Source organism: Podarcis erhardii, assembly GCF_964252035.2.
Source record: "Podarcis erhardii genome assembly, chromosome: 2".
NCBI classification, from domain to species: Eukaryota; Metazoa; Chordata; class Lepidosauria; order Squamata; family Lacertidae; genus Podarcis; species Podarcis erhardii.
In genome coordinates this window covers 108,881,961-108,904,979 of record NC_138498.1, presented here as the reverse complement: position 1 = coordinate 108,904,979, position 23,019 = coordinate 108,881,961, and the positions used below count along the sequence as shown (strand labels likewise).

Genomic DNA, 23,019 nt, shown 5'->3' with positions numbered 1-23,019 from the left:
CCAGGAGCGGGAGGGACCTCGCGGTGCGCTCTGGGAGGCGTAGGCCGGAGAAGTTCGGAGCCACCGACCCCGCCTCCTTTCTCCTTTCCCAGCTGCCCTTGCGCGGGTCCCGTGCCTCGGGTGGAGGGAGAGGGAGGAGGAGGAGGAGGCGGGCGGCGTTGTAGCATCGTCAGCGCGGCCCTCTCCGGAGCCTCCGGAGCCCCACCCCACCCCCTCCGCGAGAAAATGGCCTCCCTTTCCGACCCTCGGAACTACGACAGCTCCCGGCATGCTTAGCGAGCGCAGAGTGGTCCAGGAGCGGGAGGGACCTCGCGGTGCGCTCTGGGAGGCGTAGGCCGGAGAAGTTCGGAGCCACCGACCCCGCCTCCTTTCTCCTTTCCCAGCTGCCCTTGCGCGGGTCCCGTGCCTCGGGTGGAGGGAGAGGGAGGAGGAGGAGGAGGCGGGCGGCGTTGTAGCATCGTCAGCGCGGCCCTCTCCGGAGCCTCCGGAGCCCCAGCCCCACCCACCGCCCGGCGGCCGGCCGTTGTTTTATGTTAGCGGGCGTCTAGTGAAGGGGAGGAGGAGGTGGGGCGGCGGCGGCGGCCGGTGAAGTGGCGGTGGTGCCGAGTGTGTGGGTGGGGCTGGCGCGGCGGCGGCGGGTCCCGCCTCCTCCTCTTTCTCCCTGAGGGGCCACCCAGCGGCAGCGCAGCCCCATGAGCCGCTCGCGGGAAGGGCGTTAACAACCCCGCCGGCCCCGCCTGGCCTCCCCCCGGGTCCCCTCAGCCGAGCGAGCGAGCGAGCGTCGGCCTCCTCCTCCTCCACCCTCCTCCTCCTCTCGCCTTCCCCGCCCTCGGAGCGCCTCCTGTCAGGCCGGCGCGCGCCCTCGCCTCTCTCCGGAGAGCGTAACATCGAGCCGCCAGCCCCGCCGCCGCCGCCGCCGCCGCCGCCACCACCTCTCCTCTCCTCTTCCTCCGGGGGCATCACCCAAGGCACGGGAAGCCCGCCACGGGGCTCGAGCGGAGGTACCGCCGCCGGGCCGGGAGCGCCGCGGCGGAGTCATGAAGATCAAAGATGCCAAGAAGCCGTGTAAGATTTCCCTCTTCCTGCCAACCCCTCCTTCCCTTCTCTTCTTCGGGGCTTGAGCAGGTGTCGGCTCGCTTTTTAAAACGAAAACCCCGGGGGGTGGTCAAACCAGGAGGGGAAGTGGCACGCCGCTTTGCTTGGCGTTGGCTCACGCAAAAATAAGCCAGTCGGTGTCGGATTTTGCATCTGTGGTGTTTGGGTAGCCAGAGGGTTGAGATTTGTAGAAGAAGCGGGGAGCCAATGCGGTGAAGTTTGCTTTTCCTTTATTGTTGAGAACTTGACTGGGTTTCAGTGAGTAGTAAGGGATGGCTGTGTCCACACCACTTTTACATATTATGCATTTTATCTGTAGGAAACACTCTAGTCTATCAAAATGTGGAAATGATGTGCAGGTTGTCCTGTCTGATACCTGCACACATTTCTGTTTTGTTTTGTGTTCACGTGGTGTGTGTGCTAGGAAACTGCCATAAAATAGTGTTCCAGTGAATTGGGTCTGTATATGATGCTATCTCTGACCTATGTGCTTTTGTCATACTTTCTCTACAGTAGTCCTCTTTAAAATATGATGTGATGTTTGAACTGCTACATAATTATTTAGTACATTTCCCTCCTCTTCTCCCTAAAAGATGTCCAAATATCAATACTCTGCCCTCAGGCCAATGGCCAACAGCCAATTTAAAATATATGTCACAAAAGTGATTGGCAGGGAAGAGGAAAGAAAGCCAACTCAGGCACTGGTTCCAAAGCTCTGTCAGCTGGAATGGTAAGAGTACAGGAAGAGGTCTCAAGAAAGGCCCTGGAGTGGCCGTGCTTTTATTCTCTCCCTCTGTTGCAGCTTGAGGAAATAGCTGGTGTCAAGTGATGAAAGGATGATATCCCTGCTTCCTTTTTCTCCCCTTTCTACAGCCACTGGCCCTTCATGTAAATTAAAGTTTACATGTTTTCAGTGGGTGTGTGATTGTGAAAATTGGAAACAGATTTTTTTCATAGATCTTTTTTAATATTGTGAATTATTTTAGTTGCTTAATATATTATTTCATATAGTCCTATAAGGAACTTTAATAATACAAATCTTCTCAGTGACATTGCAGTAGAAGCTAGGCTTAAGTTCCTGTGCAGTTATTAGTACATTCCTGTTTAAGTCATACTGTGACAGACTTTGGGGAGCACTTAAAAAACAACAACAAATAAGCTGTTCAGTCACACGCATGCATTCTTGGAAGTAAGTCCCACTTGTGTTATTCCTGACATAAGGATACATAGGACTGCAGTCTAACAAGCAATGAATTTTCTTAAAGCCACGCTGGACTTACTGGTAGTTTAACAAAGGAGTGTTTTACCCACCTACCCTTTTTACCTTTTGCCCTGAATGGCATGTGCAGTAGGGTCCCAAGGGTAGGCAATTGGTTCCTTTTAATTTTGATACATGTTTTCTAAGAAACTGCTGTTTTTTAAATAGTGGCATGAGAGAAGTATAAGAAATTACATTTTAGGAACATGTGATTGCATTTACCAGTGTTTTATTATAATATATAGGAGATAGTCAACTGTAAACGCTACCAAAATAAAAGATAGTCTTGCAAAATTCTTGCAGATGTGGCATATGCGTCTTGCCCTTTGATCCTGGAAGGAAAATACTGTAGGAGTCTGGAATTTAAACTGAATAACTTAGTAAAATGGGAAATTGTATCCAGTAAACTTAATAGAAGCAGACTCTTTCTAAATAGTTGCAAGAGCTTTCTTATACAAATCTTACTCTTTGGGTTTTTTCCTTTGCAAACTGAGCTTATACATTGTTTGTTTCTCAAATGTCCAGTGTCACATTAATGAATACAAAAAAAAAAAAAAAAAAAGCTCCAAGAATGTGCCAACTGCCATGGTGACTTTGCACAAAAGGGAGGTTAAATGTTAATTGTCACTCACTCTTTCTGTTGTTCCTTTTGACAATTACTCTACTCATAAAATGCTTTCCAGCAGATTTATAGACCACTGGTAAGCAGCTCATACTTTTGTTCATGGTTATATGTGAACATAGTTAGGTTTACACTTTCCTGCATTCTGAGTGTTGTAACAAAAGTTGAGGGGGCTGTGCTCCAAAGTAAGCAACAAAACACACCAAATGTTTAATAAGAACAACAAGAACAATTCATTTAACATTTATAGGAATGCATCTTGAACTTATTTTTATTTCTGTAAGCATACATTTCCTGCCTGACAAATTATTAAAGCACAGGTAAGGTAAAAAAGGGACACGGGTGGCGCTGTGGGTTAAACCACAGAGTCTAGGGCTTGCCGATCTGAAGGTCGGCGGTTCGAATCCCCACGATCGGGTGAGCTCCTGTTGCTCGGTCCCTGCTCCTGCCAACCTAGCAGTTCAAAAGCATGTCAAAGTGCAAGTAGATAAATAGGTACCGCTCCGGCAGGAAGTTATCGACATTTTGGTTCGCTGCTCTGGTTCGCCAGAAGCGGCTTAGTCATGCTGGCCACATGACCTGGAAGCTGTACACCGGCTCCTTTGGCCAGCAAAGCGAGATGAGCACTGCAACCCCAGAGTCGGCCACGACTGGACCTAATGGTCAGGGGTCCCTTTACCTTTAAGGTAAAAAAAAGGTAATGTCAAAGACCCCTGGACAGTTAAGTCCAGTCAAAGGTGACAATGGGGTTCAGTGCTCATCTCACTTCAGGCCAAGGGAGCTGGTGTTTGTCAACAGACAGCTTTCCAAGTCATGTGGCCAGCATGACTAAACCACTTATGGCGCAACAGAACACCATGATGGAAGCCAGAGTGCACGGAAACGCCATTTATTTAAACGCAGATGTATACCTGGCAGATAGCTCAATTCTGTACATGTCCCATTTAGTTTAGTAAGTCTTGCTGCCTAGTAAGTGTAGTTAGAATTGCCACATAAGTAATCTAACATCAGGCAGCCATGTCTGAGTTGCCAGTGAAGATTTTACTACATTTCCTGTGACATTTGTCTAGATTCATAATCCTTGTCTCAAAAGTCTTAACCACTGCTTAGCACTTGCTTGGCTATTACGCACTTTGCATATGTAGAAATAATCACCTAATGTTACATATGAATTTGTATTCTTCAAATTAAGCCTATGCTCATATTCCTGTGAGCACAGCTGCACGACAGAAATAATTTCTGGTTCCACCAGATTTGCAGGTGCTGCTTTCCATTAGCTGACGTTTTTGCTCACTAAGAAGCAGTGGGTTGTATCTGATGGTGACATTAGGCAGTGTCAGCATTCGATAAAACCCACTGCTCTCTAGTGGCAATATATGCTAAATGTGGCACCTCTTCTGCTTGGGTAGGTCTGGAAACCTGATTTTCAACAGTTCTCCTACTCACCCTGAAAACCTGCTTATGTGGGTTGCAGAATACTCCAGAACAATAGGGTAATGGCGCAGAGAGTTACCATAAGTAGCAGGGATACTGGCTGTTTCTGATAATTCCGCCCTAGGATACAACCCATGTGGTTGGTCATTCTCAAGAGTTAGACCCATTGAAAATAATGACCCTCACTAACTTAGGCCCATTCATTTCAATGGTTCTATTCTTGAGTACAGTTTAATTGGCTACAACTCATAGGCTTGTATCCAATGTCATACTAACTAACTGTCCCAACAGCACAAGAATTTACACAGGGGGGCTTTCCCTCTTCTCTGTGCCCCTGCCCTCCCCAGATCTATTCTGGAGCATTGGTGGAACCCCCAGAACAGATGTAAGGGCTGTGTGGGGCAAGGAGAGTGGGAGATGGCTACTTAGAGTTACAGTGGGTGCAAGCCATAGTCTGTAAACACTGGCATGTTGAAATTTCCTTTTTCTGCTTTACTGCATGCATGCAGCTGTGTTTCATAAAGAATTTTCCAGTGTATGGACTGAACTTCCTGAATTGCTTCATTGATGACAGTGGGGAGAATGCTAAAGAAGACTCGATACCAGTCAACCCTAAATTGAGCGTCATGAGGTCTCGACCCATGATAAATCTAGTACAAATGTATTTTGCAAAAGAGAGTTTCATACATTGTTGGCATCTGTAGTGCAACCTTTGTGAGGAAACTGCTACCACAGCTTCCCCACTGCTGTTCTGAAGAAAATACTTCAAAGAAAACCGCCTTCATGTCTCATAAGACATGCCTTCATGTCTCATAAGCAGCTATTTTATAAAAAGATATTGCCCACCCACAAAACATTAATATGGACTTAATAACTAACCACAAGTAAATGTGAGTGTTCATCTTTATGGCTAAAAGTTATAGTTATCTTGTTGTCAGGAACAACCAAGGTTCAAAGATTACTGGATGTCCTTATTACAGATAGGTAGCCGTGTTGGTCTGCCATGGTCAAAACAAAATAAAAAAATTCCTTCCAGTAGCACCTTAAAGACCAACTGAGTTAGTTCTAGGTATGAGCTTTCGTGTGCATGCACACTTCTTCAGATGTCCTTAGTCAATCTTTTATTATCCAGTGCTGAAGAGTTATAAACAAGTTGCTTATGTCCAAGTACTTTAAGGGAGCAGGGATTGCAGTTTTATAATTGCAAGGTGAGGAGGAAGCTACCTAAAGGGTTTCTGAAAAATCTTCCAAGTGGGAAGTATGTTGAAGTAATGGTTAAGCCTATACAATATAGAGATATATATTAATATATATTAAATTGCATATTTACATAACTGTTCTCGGGAGGACAGTTCAGTGGGACTTACTTCCAAGTAAGTGTGTGTAAGATTGAAAATAGTAGCTTTTCAGGGACCTATAAATGTTTGGATTGACAGAGCAGCAGATTATTTAACCTTATGGATGCTGCTGCTCTTAGAAGTTGTCCCGCCCGCGCCCCCCGCCAGTCCTTATAAAGAATTCACATTTCTGTTTACTACATAGTAGGGTTAAGAGCAAAGTCGTCTTATTTACTTGACTTCTGTTCTGCCTTTCTAAAAAAGAAATCAGCATGATTTACAAACATTTTGACTCACAAAGTAAATCAGTTGTGAAAAGAGTGTTTTTCACTCTTTTCACATCTGGAAAAAGTCTACTTTCCAAGTGGTATAATTCACTTTTTAAGAAATCCATGTTTGGATTGTGATTAGCCTTTCGGTTGTTTGTAGCATGCAGTTGGTTTGTCATTACTGGCTCAAATGTGCTAACAAAAGTGGATACATAGGAGTGATCTGTTCCACATTTCTTATGATGTCAAGCAGTTTTTGCTAATTGCTTAGAAAGACAGAAGAGAGACTGTTAAGGTGCTGGCAGCGGAGAAGACATTCATTCTCAATTTTCATATGCATATGATTCTCTAACAAGTAACTTTGTTTCACCACAGCTTTCCCATGGTTTGGTATGGACATTGGGGGAACCCTCGTGAAACTTGCATATTTTGAACCTATCGATATCACTGCAGAAGAAGAGCAGGAAGAAGTTGAAAGCTTGAAAAGTATTCGCAAATATTTGACATCAAACGTAGCCTATGGGTCCACTGGTATTCGGGATGTCCACCTTGAACTCAAGGACTTGATACTTTTTGGGCGAAAGGGAAACTTGCACTTTATCCGATTCCCAACCCATGATCTGCCTACTTTTATTCAAATGGGAAGAAGTAAAAACTTCTCAACGCTGCATACGGTGCTCTGTGCCACTGGCGGTGGTGCCTATAAGTTTGAAGAAGATTTTCGCACAGTAGGTAGTTCTGTTGCATCCTCTGTTACATAATCTGTTCTTGAAGTACATTATAGTCTGTGGTGATTAAGTAATCAGTCTCTGAAAGCACTGCCTTTGCTATCATAGGCAAAGATCTGATGGGCCAGGATACTTCTGAATTAGTACTTTGGACCTGTTTGCGTAAGATCTTTGCATGCATGGCAGTGACAACATGCTAGAAACAATTTTTGTCCTGCCTCTACATCTGCTTTCAAAATAGTCCTTTGTTTTCCTTATAACTGCATTAATAACGACATTAATTCAGAATCAGTGACTAACAAGCTCTTCATCTGATATAGACCAGAAAGTTGTGCTATATCATGGTCAAAATTTGAGCACGTAGATTTTTAGCCATTGCACCATTGTCAGTTAGCATTCGTCTCTCATTTTCCTTTGATAGGAGCCCCCAGAACCCAATATTTGTATGCAGGGTTGGAAAACAACCAGAAATGTTTTGCATACTTGGGATTTTTTTCAGTCCTGGGTGCATGTAATATGTGGGCCACACTTCCTTGCTATCGATTGTCTATTGTCATGAGTTGCCTACTTCTGTCTGCAGTCATCTAACCCACAATGACTGTACCATTTTTATAAAAGAATTAAGGTCAGTCCTTTCCTGGGTAGTTCTGGAATAGCAGTGAAGATTATACTTAAATAGTGGATGTATGATGACTTCCTTTCTCATCCAGTCTTTTGACAGTGAGTGTAGGTGGAGTTAGCCGAGTCGTAAAGTTTTACAGTGGTGCCCCGCAAGATGAATGCCTCGCAAGACGAAAAACTCGCTAGACGAAAGGGTTTTCCGTTTTTCGAGGTGCTTCGCAAGACGAATTTCCCTATGGGCTTGCTTCGCAAGACGAAAACGTCTTGCGGGTTGGCTTCCTTTTTCTTAAAGCCGTTAATACCCGGGGAATCTGCGCTCCACAAGACGAAATAATTGCAAGACGAAGCAACTCGCGGAACGAATTAATTTCGTCTTGCAAGGCACCACTGTATTTAAAGTGTTGTCAAAAATGGTCTGCAAGTAGAAATTGAGTGCATATAGCCTGCAGAAGAGTTGTGTGGGCCTTGCATGTTTTTAATTTGCAATGCTTCATCTGATTTGGATTAAAAAAGCGACAAAAGAGAGAAAAAGAATTTGAGAAGCTAATTTTGAGAAACTGTTTTGAAATAGTTGCAGGAAATGAAAACTACTGTTAATATATATGCCAGAAATAGAGAAGCTGATGAAAGTCTAGGAGTTTTGTGGGTTTCTTACTACTTACTGGCTTGATTATTTTGAAAATGCTGGTATAAGTTATCATTTTAAAGACACAATAACTAATTCATCTGCTTGTATAACAACTGTAGTCTTTTAAAACCTGCATCTGAGTGAATTTGACTTAAGCTGATATCATTTTGTGATGAGAAGAAGCCATAATAATGTCTCTTTTGCAATTTTGCAGATTGGAGACCTCCAGCTGCACAAACTGGATGAACTTGACTGCCTTGTCAAAGGCTTGCTGTACATAGATTCTGTCAGTTTTAATGGCCAGGCAGAGTGCTACTATTTTGAAAACGCATCAGAACCTGAAAGATGCCAAAAGATGCCTTTTAACCTGGATGATCCATACCCGTTGCTGGTTGTAAACATTGGTTCAGGAGTCAGTATTTTAGCTGTCCATTCCAGAGACAACTATAAGAGAGTAACTGGAACAAGGTAGAGAATTTAAAGAATGCCAGAACAAGCTATTAAATGAAATGATAAATCTGTGTTCATGAGTCTCTTTCAAATGCATACATAATTGAAGAAATTGCCATTCAGAAGTATCTTTTTATTTTGCAGTGTGTTTAGCTTTCCTGTCTTAAGAGCAGTGTGAATTCTTTTTTAGAGTTACATTTTCATTTTTTGGTTAACCACCTTCACAAAATAACTTTAACATTTTTTATTATATTATAGGCAGCTTGGTTAAAAAAATGGAATATTTTTAAAAAGAAAGGAAGAAAATACCAGGATTTGGGAAGATTTATTATGGTTTTTATTAGGACTATCAAGCTGCTCATGGCTCTTGCTACAGACACAATTACAAAAACCTGTCCTAGTTGACAGGATATTTGTGGTTACCCTAAACACCATTTCAGCTTCCTTGTCTGGGAGAGGCACCTCGAAAGATAAGTGCTTGAGCTGGGTTCCATAATAATTGTTTTGGTTGGTGTTGCTGTTCCTGATTTTCTAATACTGCCCACCAAGAACTTTCATGATATGGTGGGCAACAACTAAAAATGAACAGCTTATTATTCATTGTTCACTAGGAATGTGTTTTGCCTAAGTCCTTATGTAGATTGTAGTCAGTTGAGCGTATTCAATTTATTTCCTGGGTTGCACAGGTAAGATGTCTAGAATTAAAATTGTTAATTTTAAATATGCAATTTACAAGCCAATGCGTTTTCTTTCTTTTTTCACACCAGTCTAGGTGGTGGGACCTTTCTTGGCTTGTGCAGCTTGCTGACTGGATGTGAAAGTTTCGAAGAAGCTCTAGAAATGGCATCTAAAGGGGAAAGTACACATGCCGACAAGCTAGTCCGGGATATTTATGGAGGAGATTATGAACGGTTTGGCTTGCCAGGGTGGGCAGTGGCATCTAGGTAGGTGTTGTAGGAGAATACACAGCACCATAAAAAAATTTGCTGGATTTAAGAGGCCTTTAAAAAGATGGGTTGTTCCAATGTTAGTCATACGCTGAAATTAGCTGACATGACTAACTTAGGACCATTGATTTAATTGAGTAGAACTTAATTGGCTACAACCCATTGATTTTTAATTAGAACACCTAATAAGGAATTTTAAAATGTGATGTGTTTACTTAATCTATTTATTTACAGATACATAAGAGGAAACACAAATAGTATCCAACTTAGCATTTGTCACATGGGGAACAGAGCTTCCCTGCCCCACCTCCAGATTTATTCTATGCACTGCACACAGTGGTTTAGTTAACTTAAAGTACAGTGGTGCCTCGCAAGACGAAATTAATTCATTCCGCGAGTCTCTTCGTCTTGCGGTTTTTTCGTCTTGCGAAGCACGGCTATTAGCGGCTTAGCGCTATTAGCGGTTTAGCGGCTATTAGCGGCTTAGAAAAAGGGGGGGAAAGGGGGGGAACTCGCAAGAACTCGCCCGACGTTTCGTCTTGTGAAGCAAGCCCATAGGGAAATTCGTCTTGCGAAGCACCTCAAAAGACGGAAAACTCTTTTGTCTAGCGAGTTTTTCGTCTTGCGGGGCACCACTGTACTGCCACTTAAATTTTAGCCTACGTACATTGATGCAGTGAAACCAATTTAAGACACCCATATGGTGCATGCCTGTAGTGCATGAGCTTCCAAAATATGGCCCATGCCTGCATAACAAAGAATTAAACTAGGCAGTTGTGGCTGGTTTGTACTCTTTGTTCTAATTACACATGAGACATATCCTGTTCGGTAGCTAATCTAAAAGTAAATCTGCCAACCTCAAGCCATCGAAATGGAAAGTGGTGTCTGCTAACACAACGCAGTTGGACTTGGCCTTAAACACTGTTGCTCTTTCCTCACAGTTTGACCTGAGTCCTTCAACTCTTGGAGCGATGAAAGGCTGCCTAGGTTCTTCTGGGAAAGGTGAAGGGCCTTGGGCAGTCAGCAAGCACAGTTGTATATTATTAGCCGTGTTTCTGCACTTGTCAGCCCCAGCTATAGATCCGTGCCCTAAGTCAAAGAAAGACCAGCATAGAAATTATATTTTTAACAGAAGATTATCTAACGTTATGGCATCTCTTTTTCTAGCTTCGGGAATATGATCTACAAGGAAAAGCGGGAATCTGTTAGTAAGGAAGACCTGGCTAGAGCTACACTGGTTACTATCACCAATAATATCGGATCTATAGCACGGATGTGTGCTGTAAATGAGGTAAGCTTTGTTGGGCAGGAACAGCAGAAACTGCAATGCATTTAAAATCCAGATTGGAATAGTGTGAGAACTAACAGGTTCTTTCTCTCACAAATCAGAGGTGGCTGTTCAGGATCTGCTTTTTTCTCTGTTTGGAGTTTTAAGTTGATAAGCACTATTTAAATCAAAAGTCTTCAGGTCTTTGAACATTTTATTACAGTGGTGCCTCGCAAGACGAAATTAATTCGTTCCGCAAGTTTTTTCGTCTTGCGAGTTTTTCTTTTTTTTTTTTTAAATAATTTTTATTAATTTTCATAAACAAAAAACACACAAATAAAAACATTCATAAACAACACATGACTTCCCCATGCCTCCCCTTCACTGCACCCTTGTTTCAAAATTTTTTAGCAATCCTTCATTCCATTTCTATATTTAATTTCCCTCAAGATTCTCTTGACTTAAATATTTACAGCTATAATTCTCTGTTTCTTACCCCTTGACATTTTATCAATCTGAAATTTTGCAACAGTTCTTAAGATATATTTTAAATTTTTTCCAGTCCTCTTCCACTTGTGAGTTTTTCGTCTTGCGAAGCACGGTTTCCCATAGGAATGCATTGAAAATCAATCAGTGCGTTCCTATGGAAACCGCCTTCAGACCAGGTCCGGGGACAGTCTGTCCCCCGACCTCGTCTGAAGGCTGGGGGGGGGGAACAAGGGCTTTTCTTCCCACCCCCAGCATTTTAAAAAACCCCGGGACAGCGGAGGACTTCTCCGCTGTCCGGGGCGATCTTAAAATGCTGGCGGGCGGCAGCGAAGCCTTCGCTGCCGCCTGCCAGCATTTTAAAAAACCCCGGGACAGCGGAGGACTTCTCCGCTGTCCGGGGCGATCTTAAAATGCTGGCAGGCGGCAGCGAAGGCTTCGCTGCCGCCCACCAGCATTTTAAGATTGCCCCGGACAGCGGACTTCTCTGCTGTCCCGGGGCGATTTTAAAGCCCCCGGGAAGGCAGGCGGGGGGGAGCAAAGACTTTCGCCCCCCGCCAGCCTTCAGAAGAGGTCCAGGACCTCTTCTGAAGGCCGGCGGGGGGCAAAAGTCTTTGCTCCCCCCGCCTCCTTCAAAAGCCGTCCGGGAAAGCGGAGAAAGCGCTGCGTTTCTCTGCTCTCCCGGGAAGGCAGGCAGGGGGGAGCAAAGACTTTTGCCCCCCGCCGGCCTTCAGAAGAGGTCCAGGACCTCTTCTGAAGGCCGGCGGGGGGCGAAAGTCTTTGCTCCCCCCACCTGCCTTCAAAAGCCGTCCGGGATAGCGGGAAGCGCTTCCCTGCTATCCCAGACCGCTTTTAAAATGCTGGCGGTGGGGAGCAAAGCCTTTCGGCCCCCGCCGGCCTTCCTGGACCTCTTCTGAAGGCCGGGGGGGGGGGAAAGGCTTTGCTCCCCACCGCCAGCATTTAAAAGAGGTACCCGGAGATTTCCCTATGGGCTTTCTTCTTGCGAAGCAAGCCCATAGGGAAATTCGTCTTGCGAAGCGCCTCAAAAAACGGAAAACCCTTTCGTCTAGCGGGTTTTTCGTCTTGCGAGGCATTCGTCTTGTGGGGCACCACTGTATAAGCTTTTATTTTTATACTAAGGCTTAAATATAAAATATGTACCTTACTGAGTTCTTCATCCTTTTTTTGTGAGAACACACTTCTGTCTTTTCTGCTGTCTAAAACATCCCATCTGTTTCAGATGCAAACTTGTGGAAATATGGAAGAGCAGTTGCTCATCTGGAATATTGCTTGCTGCCTTCGGCTTCTTTACAGTGCTGCCTTGTTGCATATGGATCAAGCAGCATTGTACAGGGCTATGAAGGCACAAAGTGCAGCTCCTGTCAGAGTAGTTGCTTGGTACGATTGTAGTACACTTGCTTGATCCAAATAAGAATTTGTTCTTCTCGTCTAGGATGAAGAATATAGCGGCATATACAAATCATCCCGTTTAACTTTGCCAATACCTGTTGCTATGGTATACGTTAGCTAGCCTGGACCTTGCTTACAACTTGAAATGATTTTGGTTGACCATTGTTCCCTTGCATTCACATAGCTACCGTGTTACACTGACAACAATTATATAAAATGCCTAGGAGAGCAACTCTATGATTCTATGAATCTTATGTGTTCTTCTTTCCACCATGGATAGCTCAGTTGATTAGTGTGTGGTGCTGATAATGCCAGGATTGCAGGTTTGATCCATGTATGGGGACAGGTGCATATTTGGGTTGGACTAGATGATCCTCAGGGTCCCCTTCCAGCTCTATGATACTATGAAAAAAAGATTACAGAGATACCAAATTCAAAACCAGCTTGATGAGATGTTGAAGGCTTGGGCAAATAAAATGGTCTTTGCTTTGTGCTGGAGGAACATCAGGTTTGGTGTTGCTGAGCCTCCCTGGAAAGGAAAAGCCCACAAGCAAAACTATGAAAGCCCACCTTTTTGGGTTGCCACCTACCTAACATCAAAAGGTGGGGAAGTAGGTGCTGATGAGCTTAACATTGGATGGGCTTGGGGTCAGAATTCATGTGATATTCAGGTTCCACTTAATCCAGACTTGTACCAGCTGAATGCAGTTCCACTTCAGACCACCCTTACTGACAGAAGGTGCGGGGAGGCAACTTTAACTAATTCCCCCCTGCAACCCCTTGCCCCTACTGAAAATAGGCAGGGGGTTCGCCTTCCAGAAGTGGGGTCTGCAGGAGCGGGGAAGGAATTAGTGAATGTAGCCTTTCCCCCAGCAGGATCTATACCAGGGGTCACCAACCTACGGCCCGGGGGCCAGATAAGGCCCAAGGGACTCGTTTATTCGGCCCGCAGCAACCCCCGCCGCCACCCGCTCTTACCAGCACAGGGACCCACTTCCGGATCGGAGGAGCACAGGAAATAGCTTGTGCGCATGCGCACGGGACTCCTCCAACCCGGATGTGCACCGGAAATAGCATTTGCGCATGGGCACACGCTCCCCTGCCCACCGCGTGATCATTGCTCAAGACACTAGCCCGAGGCAAGGAAAGCTTGGAGGCCCCTGATCTGTACATTCACAGAAGGAGATATCTGGCCCCAACTTTCTGGCAATTTACGCAGTGCTTAATGCATGCATTTATAGTTATGAGTTTTTGAAGCGCACATAACTTTGCAAACTGTCCAGGATTTAAACGTGGTTAAAGTATCTAAATGTTACCTAAATGTTGGTTATACAATTTTTTTATCATTAATTGACTCCACGAGCATTTTCACACTTAACTGGGATAAGCCCCAGCGGAACTTTCTCATGAATTCATGCATAGAATTCATTCATACATAGGATTGTGCTGCTAGTCATTCTTGCCTCCCATTGAAAACTTGTGTTGCTTTTGATTATATCCCACTGAGGAAACTCTTGTTGTTGTTTTTCTTTAGAAGATAAACCGTGTTGTCTTTGTTGGTAACTTTTTACGTGTGAATACGTTGTCGATGAAGCTTTTGGCATATGCACTGGATTACTGGTCCAAAGGCCAGTTGAAGGCTTTGTTCCTAGAACATGAGGTATGTATGACCACAGCTATTGAATATAGAACTAGACAACCTTTATCTTCCAGTACAAATGCCATAATTTTAAATTTATTTGTAATGGTTTTCTTCAGTCGTGATTTGGAAGATGTGTAGCTCTAGCAGGGTTACATTTTAAAGAAAAACACTGTTCCTGAACAGGACAGACAGTTGCATCCCTGGGTTTTTCTTTTAATTTCTCCATTCACTTTTATGTTTTGGTTAATGAACTGAATACACATAATGGGTGCAATCCAGCCAAAGTTGAGTACTTTAAAGCATGACTGGTGTCAATGGGAGAGCTTGAAATCTCTTTAATTGACATTACTGGTGCTTAAAAATGATTTGCTAGATTGTCCCCCAAGTATTTCAGTTACCTGGGAAAAACAAACAAGTACCTTAATGAAAGTATTGGAGTAGTAAATGGCATAGTTGTACCTACATGTGTTAATCTTTCAGAAATAATAAATCTTGGATTGCTGTCTTACTTGTCAGGTACCGTAGGAGTGCTTGACAGTCACGAGTTAGTGCCTTTGCAGCTCAGATATTGCATTTTCAGTCAATTCCCCTCTCCTCACTAGAGCTTCAAAATTAGCAGTTGTCAGGCTCCCTCTTTGCCACAATAATTACCACCAGCCTCTCAGACAAAGCTCTCCCCATGACTTATTTGCCCATGCACGATTTGCTCCAAAGCTACAGTGGAGAGTAGGGATGTTTAGGCAATTTTGAGAAGACTGTCTGATCCAGCTCAATGCAGTGCTATAGAAAGTATGCTCAATAGTATGTTTCCCTCCTTTTTAGCCTTTGTTCCTCACTCTTTAAGTTGCAGGGAGGTAAACAATATGCTGTGCACACGCCCCATAATGGTATCTTGTGGGCACAGCTGAGAAGGTTGTTCATGTGGCAATGTTCCAGCTGCCATTCACAGGCTGGGAAAGGGAGAGAAGGGAGCAAAACATAGGTGGGGTCAGTGCAAAGGCTTGTTTAGAAGTTAGTTTATCCAGAGTATTGTCAATAGATTGACTATACTGTGGATGTATTTCTCCTTCCTAATTTGTCCAGGTATCCATTAGGAAAAGGCAAGAGATTTTTGTCATGTGCTTCTGCCTGTTTTGAAAAAGGCCAACTTTAATGTGGTAGTCAAAACTTGAATTGTGAAAAATCTTCTTTCAAATACAGGGATACTTTGGAGCAGTTGGTGCCCTCCTTGGATTGCCAAATTTCAGCTGAAGTGCAAAGCATCACAAAACTGAATTATTTCCTACCTTTCTGGCATTATTACAACACTGTTTTATATCAACTGGAACCAAAGGGCCGCTGTCTTGCTATAAATGTCTTTAATTGTACGAATGATGAACTGTCTCACTGAGGCAGAGTTTGAAGCCTAGGTGTTTCTTTCAGAAGCATCTGGTGATTTCCTTGTGTAAGGCAACCTCTAACACACGCTGAGAGTTCAGTATGCACTACAGCCTCTGAGAAATGAGCCTAGAAATCAGAATTGGAATATTATTCTTAGTTTAGCTGTCTGAATCCTGCAGCGCTGATCAAATTTTGCTCCAAAACCCCCCTCCAGGCTATTAGCTTGCATCTAGTTGTGTCAGTCTTATAGCCTTGTGCTGAATGTTAATTTCCCATTGGGTCAAAAGACATTGACCCAGGACCACAACCAAGTGCCATCTGCTAAAAATGAAGTTCTTTGATGCAAAGAGTTTTTTTTCCATCAGTGCAGAGAGATTACAGTGTGTTCTGACTTCCAGTATTAAGGTTTCGAGAAAATAAAAATGAAAATATCAGCAAAGACTTTGCACAATTGATTTAAGGTGAGTTAAACAACTAAATACACTTGTGTTTGGCTACCAACTGTATGGTCAGATTTTGTTAAGCTTTGCAGTATCCAAGTTCATTTGGTGGTTAAATGATAGCTGCCTGTGTTGGACGTTCTTCCACGTAGGATTTTCAATCAAAACATTAAAGGGCTTCAGAAAATGGCCAATAGAAAAAGTCCATAGTTCAAAACCACCAAACTTTATTAAAAACTTGGCAGCTGGTGTGACTGAGATCAAAGTAGCGATAGCATTTCAGTTCTTAACATTGACAGTTCTGGTGGGATGGCTTTTGTGCAATTCCTCCGTTTATAGAAAAACACTGAAAAATTAACCCAGATGTCAATTTAGGGCAAGTATTAAGGCAGCTTTAGAGGTTGTACTGCACAAACTCAAAAGGTCCAGTGTTCATTGTACTGATAAACCGTTCCAGATACTGCAACAGTGTGGCCTTGAAATAAACTCAACATACTGGGGCTACTCCTGTATTTTCACTGTCTGCTGTTTTCAGACTTGATTGTAAAGGTTTACAATAGTGGCATATTTGTAGATTGCTGCAGCAAAGCTTACCATAAGACCTCAGAAGAAGAAGAAATCATCTCAGACAAGAAAATTTCTATGCAGAGAAATACATAATTGTATCTCGAGGAATATGCAGATATCCAATCCATGAATGAAGTTTTCTAGATGGAAATTTACCACTCCTACTAGAGCTCAAGCTTAGTGCTTGATTTACTTGATCAAGTTGATATTATTTTGGCACATCAATCCTTTATACAGCAATATCCATATGGAAAATGTATCTCTAGATATCGTGTGTGCATGGCTTTTCAATTTTTAAAATTCAATTCCATTTAACTACATTTCAGCGCTCATTGTCAGTAATTAGTGTTGATGTTGCTTGTGTTGACCTAAAACTGATTTCCCTTTCTTACGACTTAAAAATTGGTGATCTCCAGAGCACGCAGCAGCGTCCAGAGATACATATTTTGTTGGTCTCATGCTGGACAGAAAATACAGGCTGAGCCAAGTTTCTTGTTAAAGAGATGTTGTACTTGACTATTGTGACCCCATCTTTTTTAAAAAGAAAAGTATAACAAATAATTCACAAATGGTTACATGGCAGTAACGCTTTGCCTTTAAAAGATTATATATCTTGGCCTCATGTCTTAACCTAAGTGTTTCAGTTAAAGCGTATGCTCTCGGTTGCAATTTATATTTTTTAGTACATATCCTGGACTGTAAGAAAATCATCTAAAGTATCTCTTGCTCTGTATTGAGTGCCATTCAGAACTGAAGATAACTGAAACAACTGGACAACTCTTCCATTTTAGTTCCTAGGCAAGTGCATTACAAGAGTTTTGCTCTAGAAGCAAGCAGGTTTGACGTGGTGGCCTAGTTGACACATCACATTAAATCGGAGTTTAAAACAAACTCTGGTTTAGTGTTCCCATGGTGCTCTTCTTCTCCTGCTTCCATGCCATGGATGAATGAACCAGAGTCTGGTGTGTTGTGTCCACCAAACTTTGGGTTCATGGTTTGTTTCCTCCACACTGCTTATGGTTTGTTTTAGAGGAAACAAACCCACGAGCCTTAGTTCAAATGGCCCAACTGGCTTGTTTTGTCTGCTGTATAGAAGCAGGGGAGGAGTGCTGTGGAAATGTCTGAGGAGTGTGCCGCCAGCACACTGCTCATTTATATTAAAGCAAAAGTTTCTAATAAACTATGGCTTAGTGAAACAGCTCGGTATATCCCACTACAGGAAAATCATAGGTTTGAGAGAAACCCTGTAAATAAAAGCATCAGCAGTTTCTGTGCCACACAAGTCTGCATTTATTACATTAAAGCAAAACACTTTCCCTGACTTTTTAGATTTGTAGGAATAGAAGCTTCCAGTGTTTTGACTGTATGTCCTGGAAATGTTATAAATCCCCATCATTAATACATGGTTCATGTTGCTAAAATGGTCTCATTTAGCACAAAATGAAAAGACTGACCTCTTTTAGCGTTAGCACTTAATACATAGGACTGCTAAAAACTTTCTGGGGAGATAGAAAAATTGCTGGTTAGGTAAAGCAAGAGGCTATTTCCTTATTTCTTTAAGGAAAGGAAGATGGGTTCTGAATGTTTTGGCTCTTAAGTCTAGTTTTAAGTGTGCCTTAATGTATCGAGTTTCAACAGATTGGACAATAATATTTCTGGTTTTAGATACTATCTGTGGTCCTCTTAACACGGAATGGTGCCAATTCTACAATTGGCCCCTGTCAATCAAATGAAAAACTGTAAAGCCAGGTGGGCCACTGGGTAGCTAGACCTTTTTTACTTATTTTTCTCACTGTACCTTCTCAATCATGTAAACCTTCATGCTCTTTGGGGTGCAGCGCGATGTGTAGCCCTGGGTGCAATATAATACTAAAATAAGAGAACTTCATCCTGTTCAGAAGGCAACAATCTCTTAACAAGCCAAATCATTTTCAAGTTCAGTGATAGTACAATGCAATATCCATTCCATGAAGATATTCTGTAGCATTTTCCTTTCCCAACCATTAAACTAGGTAACTAATTGGCCACGGGGAGGATTCATTCAACTAATGAATCTCATCAACAGAACTCCTGCGCATGGGCTTTTGCTTGTGCAACAGGGCTTTCCCTACCCCCAAAAATGGTGCTGTGGGTGATCAGGAGAACCCCAGGAACAGCCTGGGGGGATCATTCTGTATAGTAAGCCGAAATGGCATAATGCGTTCCACCCCATATATTTTCCATTCCTTACGTGTATTTCCATGGACATTTTTAAAGCACCATTCCACTAAACCCACAAGGGAAGTATAAGGACCAGATTGCCTTTCTCGTTGCTTGCCATTTGTGTTCTGCTTTGCGGTAGCTAATAAGCCACATGACTCTATTGGAAGGTAGGGAACCCATTGACCTCAAGATATTGGACTACTCCCATCATCCCTGACCATTGGCCATGCTGGCTGGGACAGATAGGAGTTCAGAGTCCAACAATATCTGGCAGGCCACGGGTTCCCCAGCCCTGCACTGTCTCTGTGCCATTGAAGTTGATTGTCTGCAACCCTGCTGAATGTCACTGATCAAGCAGATTAAGGCTAATAATGCATTCGTCCTTCTAATTGTACTGCTGCTTAAATCATGTAAGAGTAAATCCTGATTTGTTACTATTTGCAAATGCTGTGGACATTGTACCTTTCTTTCAGCATGCGGGGAATTCAGGCAACCGTTACTGCCAACATCCATTGAAATGACAAAACCTTAAGTATTTGACCGACGGCATGTGTGAATCCTAGCTAGACCACTGAGCCAGTGTTCCTTAAATTCTTTGAGATATTCCTCTGGGCTGCCTCATGGATTGCTATTGAAAATAGGGATTAAGGATTTAGCACAAGGGTAGGCAACCTAAGGCCCGGGGGCTGGATGCGGCCCAATCGCCTTCTCAATCCGGCCCAGGAATCAGCGTGTTTTTACATGAGTAGAATGTGTCCTTTTATTTAAAATGCATCTCTGGGTTATTTGAGGGGCATAGGAATTCGTTCATTTCCCCCCAAAAAATATAGTCTGGCCCACCACATGGTCTGAGGGACAGTGGACCGGCCCACAGCTGAACAAGGTTGCTGATTTAGCATATTTAGTCCTCTAATGTGAAATGAGTACACATCTTCATCCCAAGCCCAATTATACCATATACTGGTGCCAGTTTTGTACAGCATAGTGGAGATATGATGGGGCTGGGGAGAAGGTCGTCACCTTGCCCATTACAGAATTAAAAGCAGCTACATGCTAAATTTTTAGGTGTCTGCTACTTTAATGTGTGAAGCAGCCCTTAAAAGAGGTTTTGAATATTTTTCAAGTGCTTGTACCGAGATTAAGATTTCTGTTGCTTAAGGATTCAAACATGGCTCATTTAACCTCCCAAATATTCATGCATTCATGCTCTGTAAATAGTGCATATATCAATAAAACTGAACTGAATGCATTTAGGTTAAGTAAAAGATAATAATATAAATTTAGTGGTAGGTCAAAATATATTTCTAATTGAACCTTTCTACTGATAGGCTGTGTTTGGCTGTTGGTTATAATTTCCAAAAGAGGATTCAGGGGTTGTGAACCTTAACGCGCTGTGCCATTAAAAAGGGACGCTCCTTTTCATTATAATTCAAATGAAGTACAGTATAATAAACCTTAACCTTGCTGAGCTAAGACTATAAAACTTGGGAGATAAGAGAGCTGAAGATCAGATTGCTTACCTGCGCTAAATGGAAAGGCTGGGAAAAGCAGCGCAGGATTGAGGAGGCAGGTGAAAAACAAGATGCCTTATTGAGAGGTGATAATCCACTTAAATTTTCTTTGTACTATCATGCCTAGAATGCAGTCACTTGAGGTTTCCTAATTCCAAAAAGCAATGACCATATTCCAAACTTTGGTAAAATTAGAAAGACATCCGCAGCAAACATTTTCCTTGGTCTACTTAACAATATTTCTCTCCCTCCCACACACCAAAAAGATGTTTTGAGACATGGCAAATGGTCAGGAAAATTGTGAGCATTTGTTTAACTCTGACGTTCATGCAACTGATCAGCGTTCAGAAAGTTTGCCAAGTGTACATTGGACTAACTCTACACAGGGCTCAAAGGTGCTCCATCTTTGAAGAGCACCTTTTTGCGCAGGAAATGGCAACATGAAAATAAGTTCGAAATGGGTGCTTTTGGTATGCAGCACTGTAGAAAATAATGGGTCTCATGCCATAGGAAGGTTTAAACCAAGCTTCCTCAAACTTGGCCCTCTAGATGTTTTGAGACTACAATTCCCATCATCCCTGACCACTGGTCCTGCTAGCTAGGGATCATGGGAGTTGTAGGCCAAAAAAACCTCTGGAGGGCTGAGTTTGAGGACGCCTGGTTTAGGCAGTCATTTAGTATTCCTTGTCCTGTTCATTGTGATGGATAAAGTAGATTGATGGTACTTTAACCCATCACTGCTTTGTTTTGATAGCAAATAATGGGCTACTTAAGTTTGGGGCATAATGCTAAACTCATGCCTTGTGAAAGAGTTGGAAGTAAGCTGTGGGCTTTTAAATTTCCCCCTCCCCATTATCTCTCTGGCTCAAACATCAAAATCACCCACTTCTGTTTTAAACTGATCTTAAATCTTTTGTGTCTCGGAATCAACCAGGGCAGAGAGAGTATTTCTGGTTAATTTAATCAATGGTTTGTTGATACACTGGGATCCTAAACCATGGTTTGATGTTGGGCTTGTTTCAATAAACCATACTTCAAAACTCTTCATTCCCTTCCCAGGATGAACTGGCTAATTTGCAGTTGTGCCTGGAGGTCAGGGAAAGGGAGTGTAAACCCAGTACTCCTTTTTGAAGTAGCACTAAGCCACAGGTGGCTGACCTTTGACCTGCTGGAGCAGTGTGGCCAATGGTTAGGGAATGATGGGAGTTGTAGTTCAGCATCTGGAGTAGCCACAGGTTACGCTCCTCTATACTAAACCATTGTTCAGTACTACATTGGAAACAGGTCATGATGATGTTCCTTCATGTGTGGCTAGATGGTGGATCAAAGAAATGGTTTTTACAATCAGAGTTTCAAGTCTGATAACTACTTTCCAGGCGGACAATTTATCAAAGTGTAATTATGTCTCCTGGACTAAACTTTCTTATAACTGGTCAACAGTTCATTAAAGCTGAGAGTACGTCATGAAATTTGCTTTTTATAAAACAGGCTGCATTTAATATATGCTTTACAGAATATGTCACTTTGTTTTCAAAATTTCAAAAAGCTGTTCCTAAGTTTGTGTGTTGATCGTCATAGCAATGTCCATTTAAATAATGTTATTTGATCTACATAGATCAAATGGCTGCATCTATTACTGTTTTTATTGTGAACACATTCCTAAAAAATAATAATCCAATGTATTATGGGTAAAGTTCCTCCACAAGACGCTGACAAATAAATGTGGACAGAATTTCTTCTGTAATCGCAACAAATTTAAATATTATCTTCGGCTTTGGTTGTTAATACATTTCAAGCAATAGTTTTGAGTAACTGTACAGCTTGTTAGCTTAAGGTTCAATCATTACAAAAGGATTTTTTAAAGTTTTGTAGGTGGGGAAGTTTTAATATACAGTACATATTAATATTCACATTAATGGGAAATAGGGAATATTTCGTATTTTCCCATGTAATGGCAAAGTTGGCATTTTAACTCCGGTTTTGAATAGTCTAAAAGACCAAATTGTAATTGAAAAATACTTTTTGATTCCATTGCAGGCTCACATTCTGCCAGCTTATTGTGCATATAACACTTAACCATAACAGCCGTTTTCAAATAAGTTGCCTTACTTTGTTGCAGTGAATTTATTGTCTTTTTCTCGTTTACTGTTCTGACAATGATGTAAAAAATGTATGTCTTGCAAATGTTTCATTCATAGTTGCTAAATTATTTAATTTATTTTCATCATGGACGCTCTTCTGTGTCATTTTCATGCCACGATGGAAGCCTATACCGTAATCATTCCCATCGCCACTGTATAAAAATCCTCTGCTGCTTGCATGAGTAAATGTGAAAATTTAATTTTGTTGTTTGATGGTCACTTTTCATTTCCCCTTGTTCTTCTACTGTTCTGTATGAATGAACAGAACTTTTACTTTTTTTTTCTAAATAAATACCAATGGTTGATTCTCTTCCCCCATACTTTTTAATTCCATGTACCCTTGCAAGCTGTCTTAATAAAGGGGTGAGAAACCTGTCTTGGATGCCTTTTTTATTTTATTAAATGCTGCTGAATTTCTGCATGGAAGATCCTACACTCATAACCGTATTCCTGTTAGTGGGTACATATCTCAGGAACTCACTGCATACTGCTTGGAAGGCTGTGGCTCATAGTTTTATCTTGGTTCAGGCCACACATTGAGATTCAGCCACATAAATGCCTTGGTTGAAGCAAGCAGGGCCTGA

The 23,019-nt window shown here is 42.5% G+C and overlaps 1 protein-coding gene across 2 annotated transcripts; it reads left to right on the top strand.

The window, feature by feature from the left end:
- Nucleotides 1-404: 404 nt before the first annotated feature.
- On the top strand, nt 405-22,810 carry LOC309337060 (pantothenate kinase 3). 2 transcript variants are annotated; one of them, XR_014154099.1, is made up of 8 exons: nt 405-1,065; nt 6,391-6,743; nt 8,207-8,460; nt 9,210-9,386; nt 10,557-10,680; nt 14,087-14,212; nt 15,395-20,689; nt 20,724-22,810. XR_014154099.1 is itself a non-coding variant. In XM_081853725.1 (7 exons), exons 1-7 carry the CDS (start codon nt 1,038-1,040, stop codon nt 15,443-15,445), a joined length of 1,113 nt encoding a protein of 370 aa, XP_081709851.1. In that variant the 5' UTR covers nt 405-1,037; the 3' UTR covers nt 15,446-22,810. The 2 variants fall into 2 exon arrangements, 1 of the variants encoding a protein (XP_081709851.1); XM_081853725.1 differs by having other exon boundaries at nt 15,395-22,810.
- The last annotated feature ends 209 nt before the right edge of the window (nt 22,811-23,019 follow it).

What these genes read in the sequence shown, in the direction of transcription:
- LOC309337060 (XM_081853725.1), top strand. Translation starts at nt 1,038, where the DNA reads ATGAAGATCAAAGATGCCAAGAAGCCGT. An exon ending in CAAAGATGCCAAGAAGCCGT is followed by an intron (nt 1,066 to 6,390) that starts GTAAGATTTCCC and finishes GTTTCACCACAG; the next exon opens with CTTTCCCATGGTTTGGTATG. An exon ending in AAGAGAGTAACTGGAACAAG is followed by an intron (nt 8,461 to 9,209) that starts GTAGAGAATTTA and finishes TTTTCACACCAG; the next exon opens with TCTAGGTGGTGGGACCTTTC.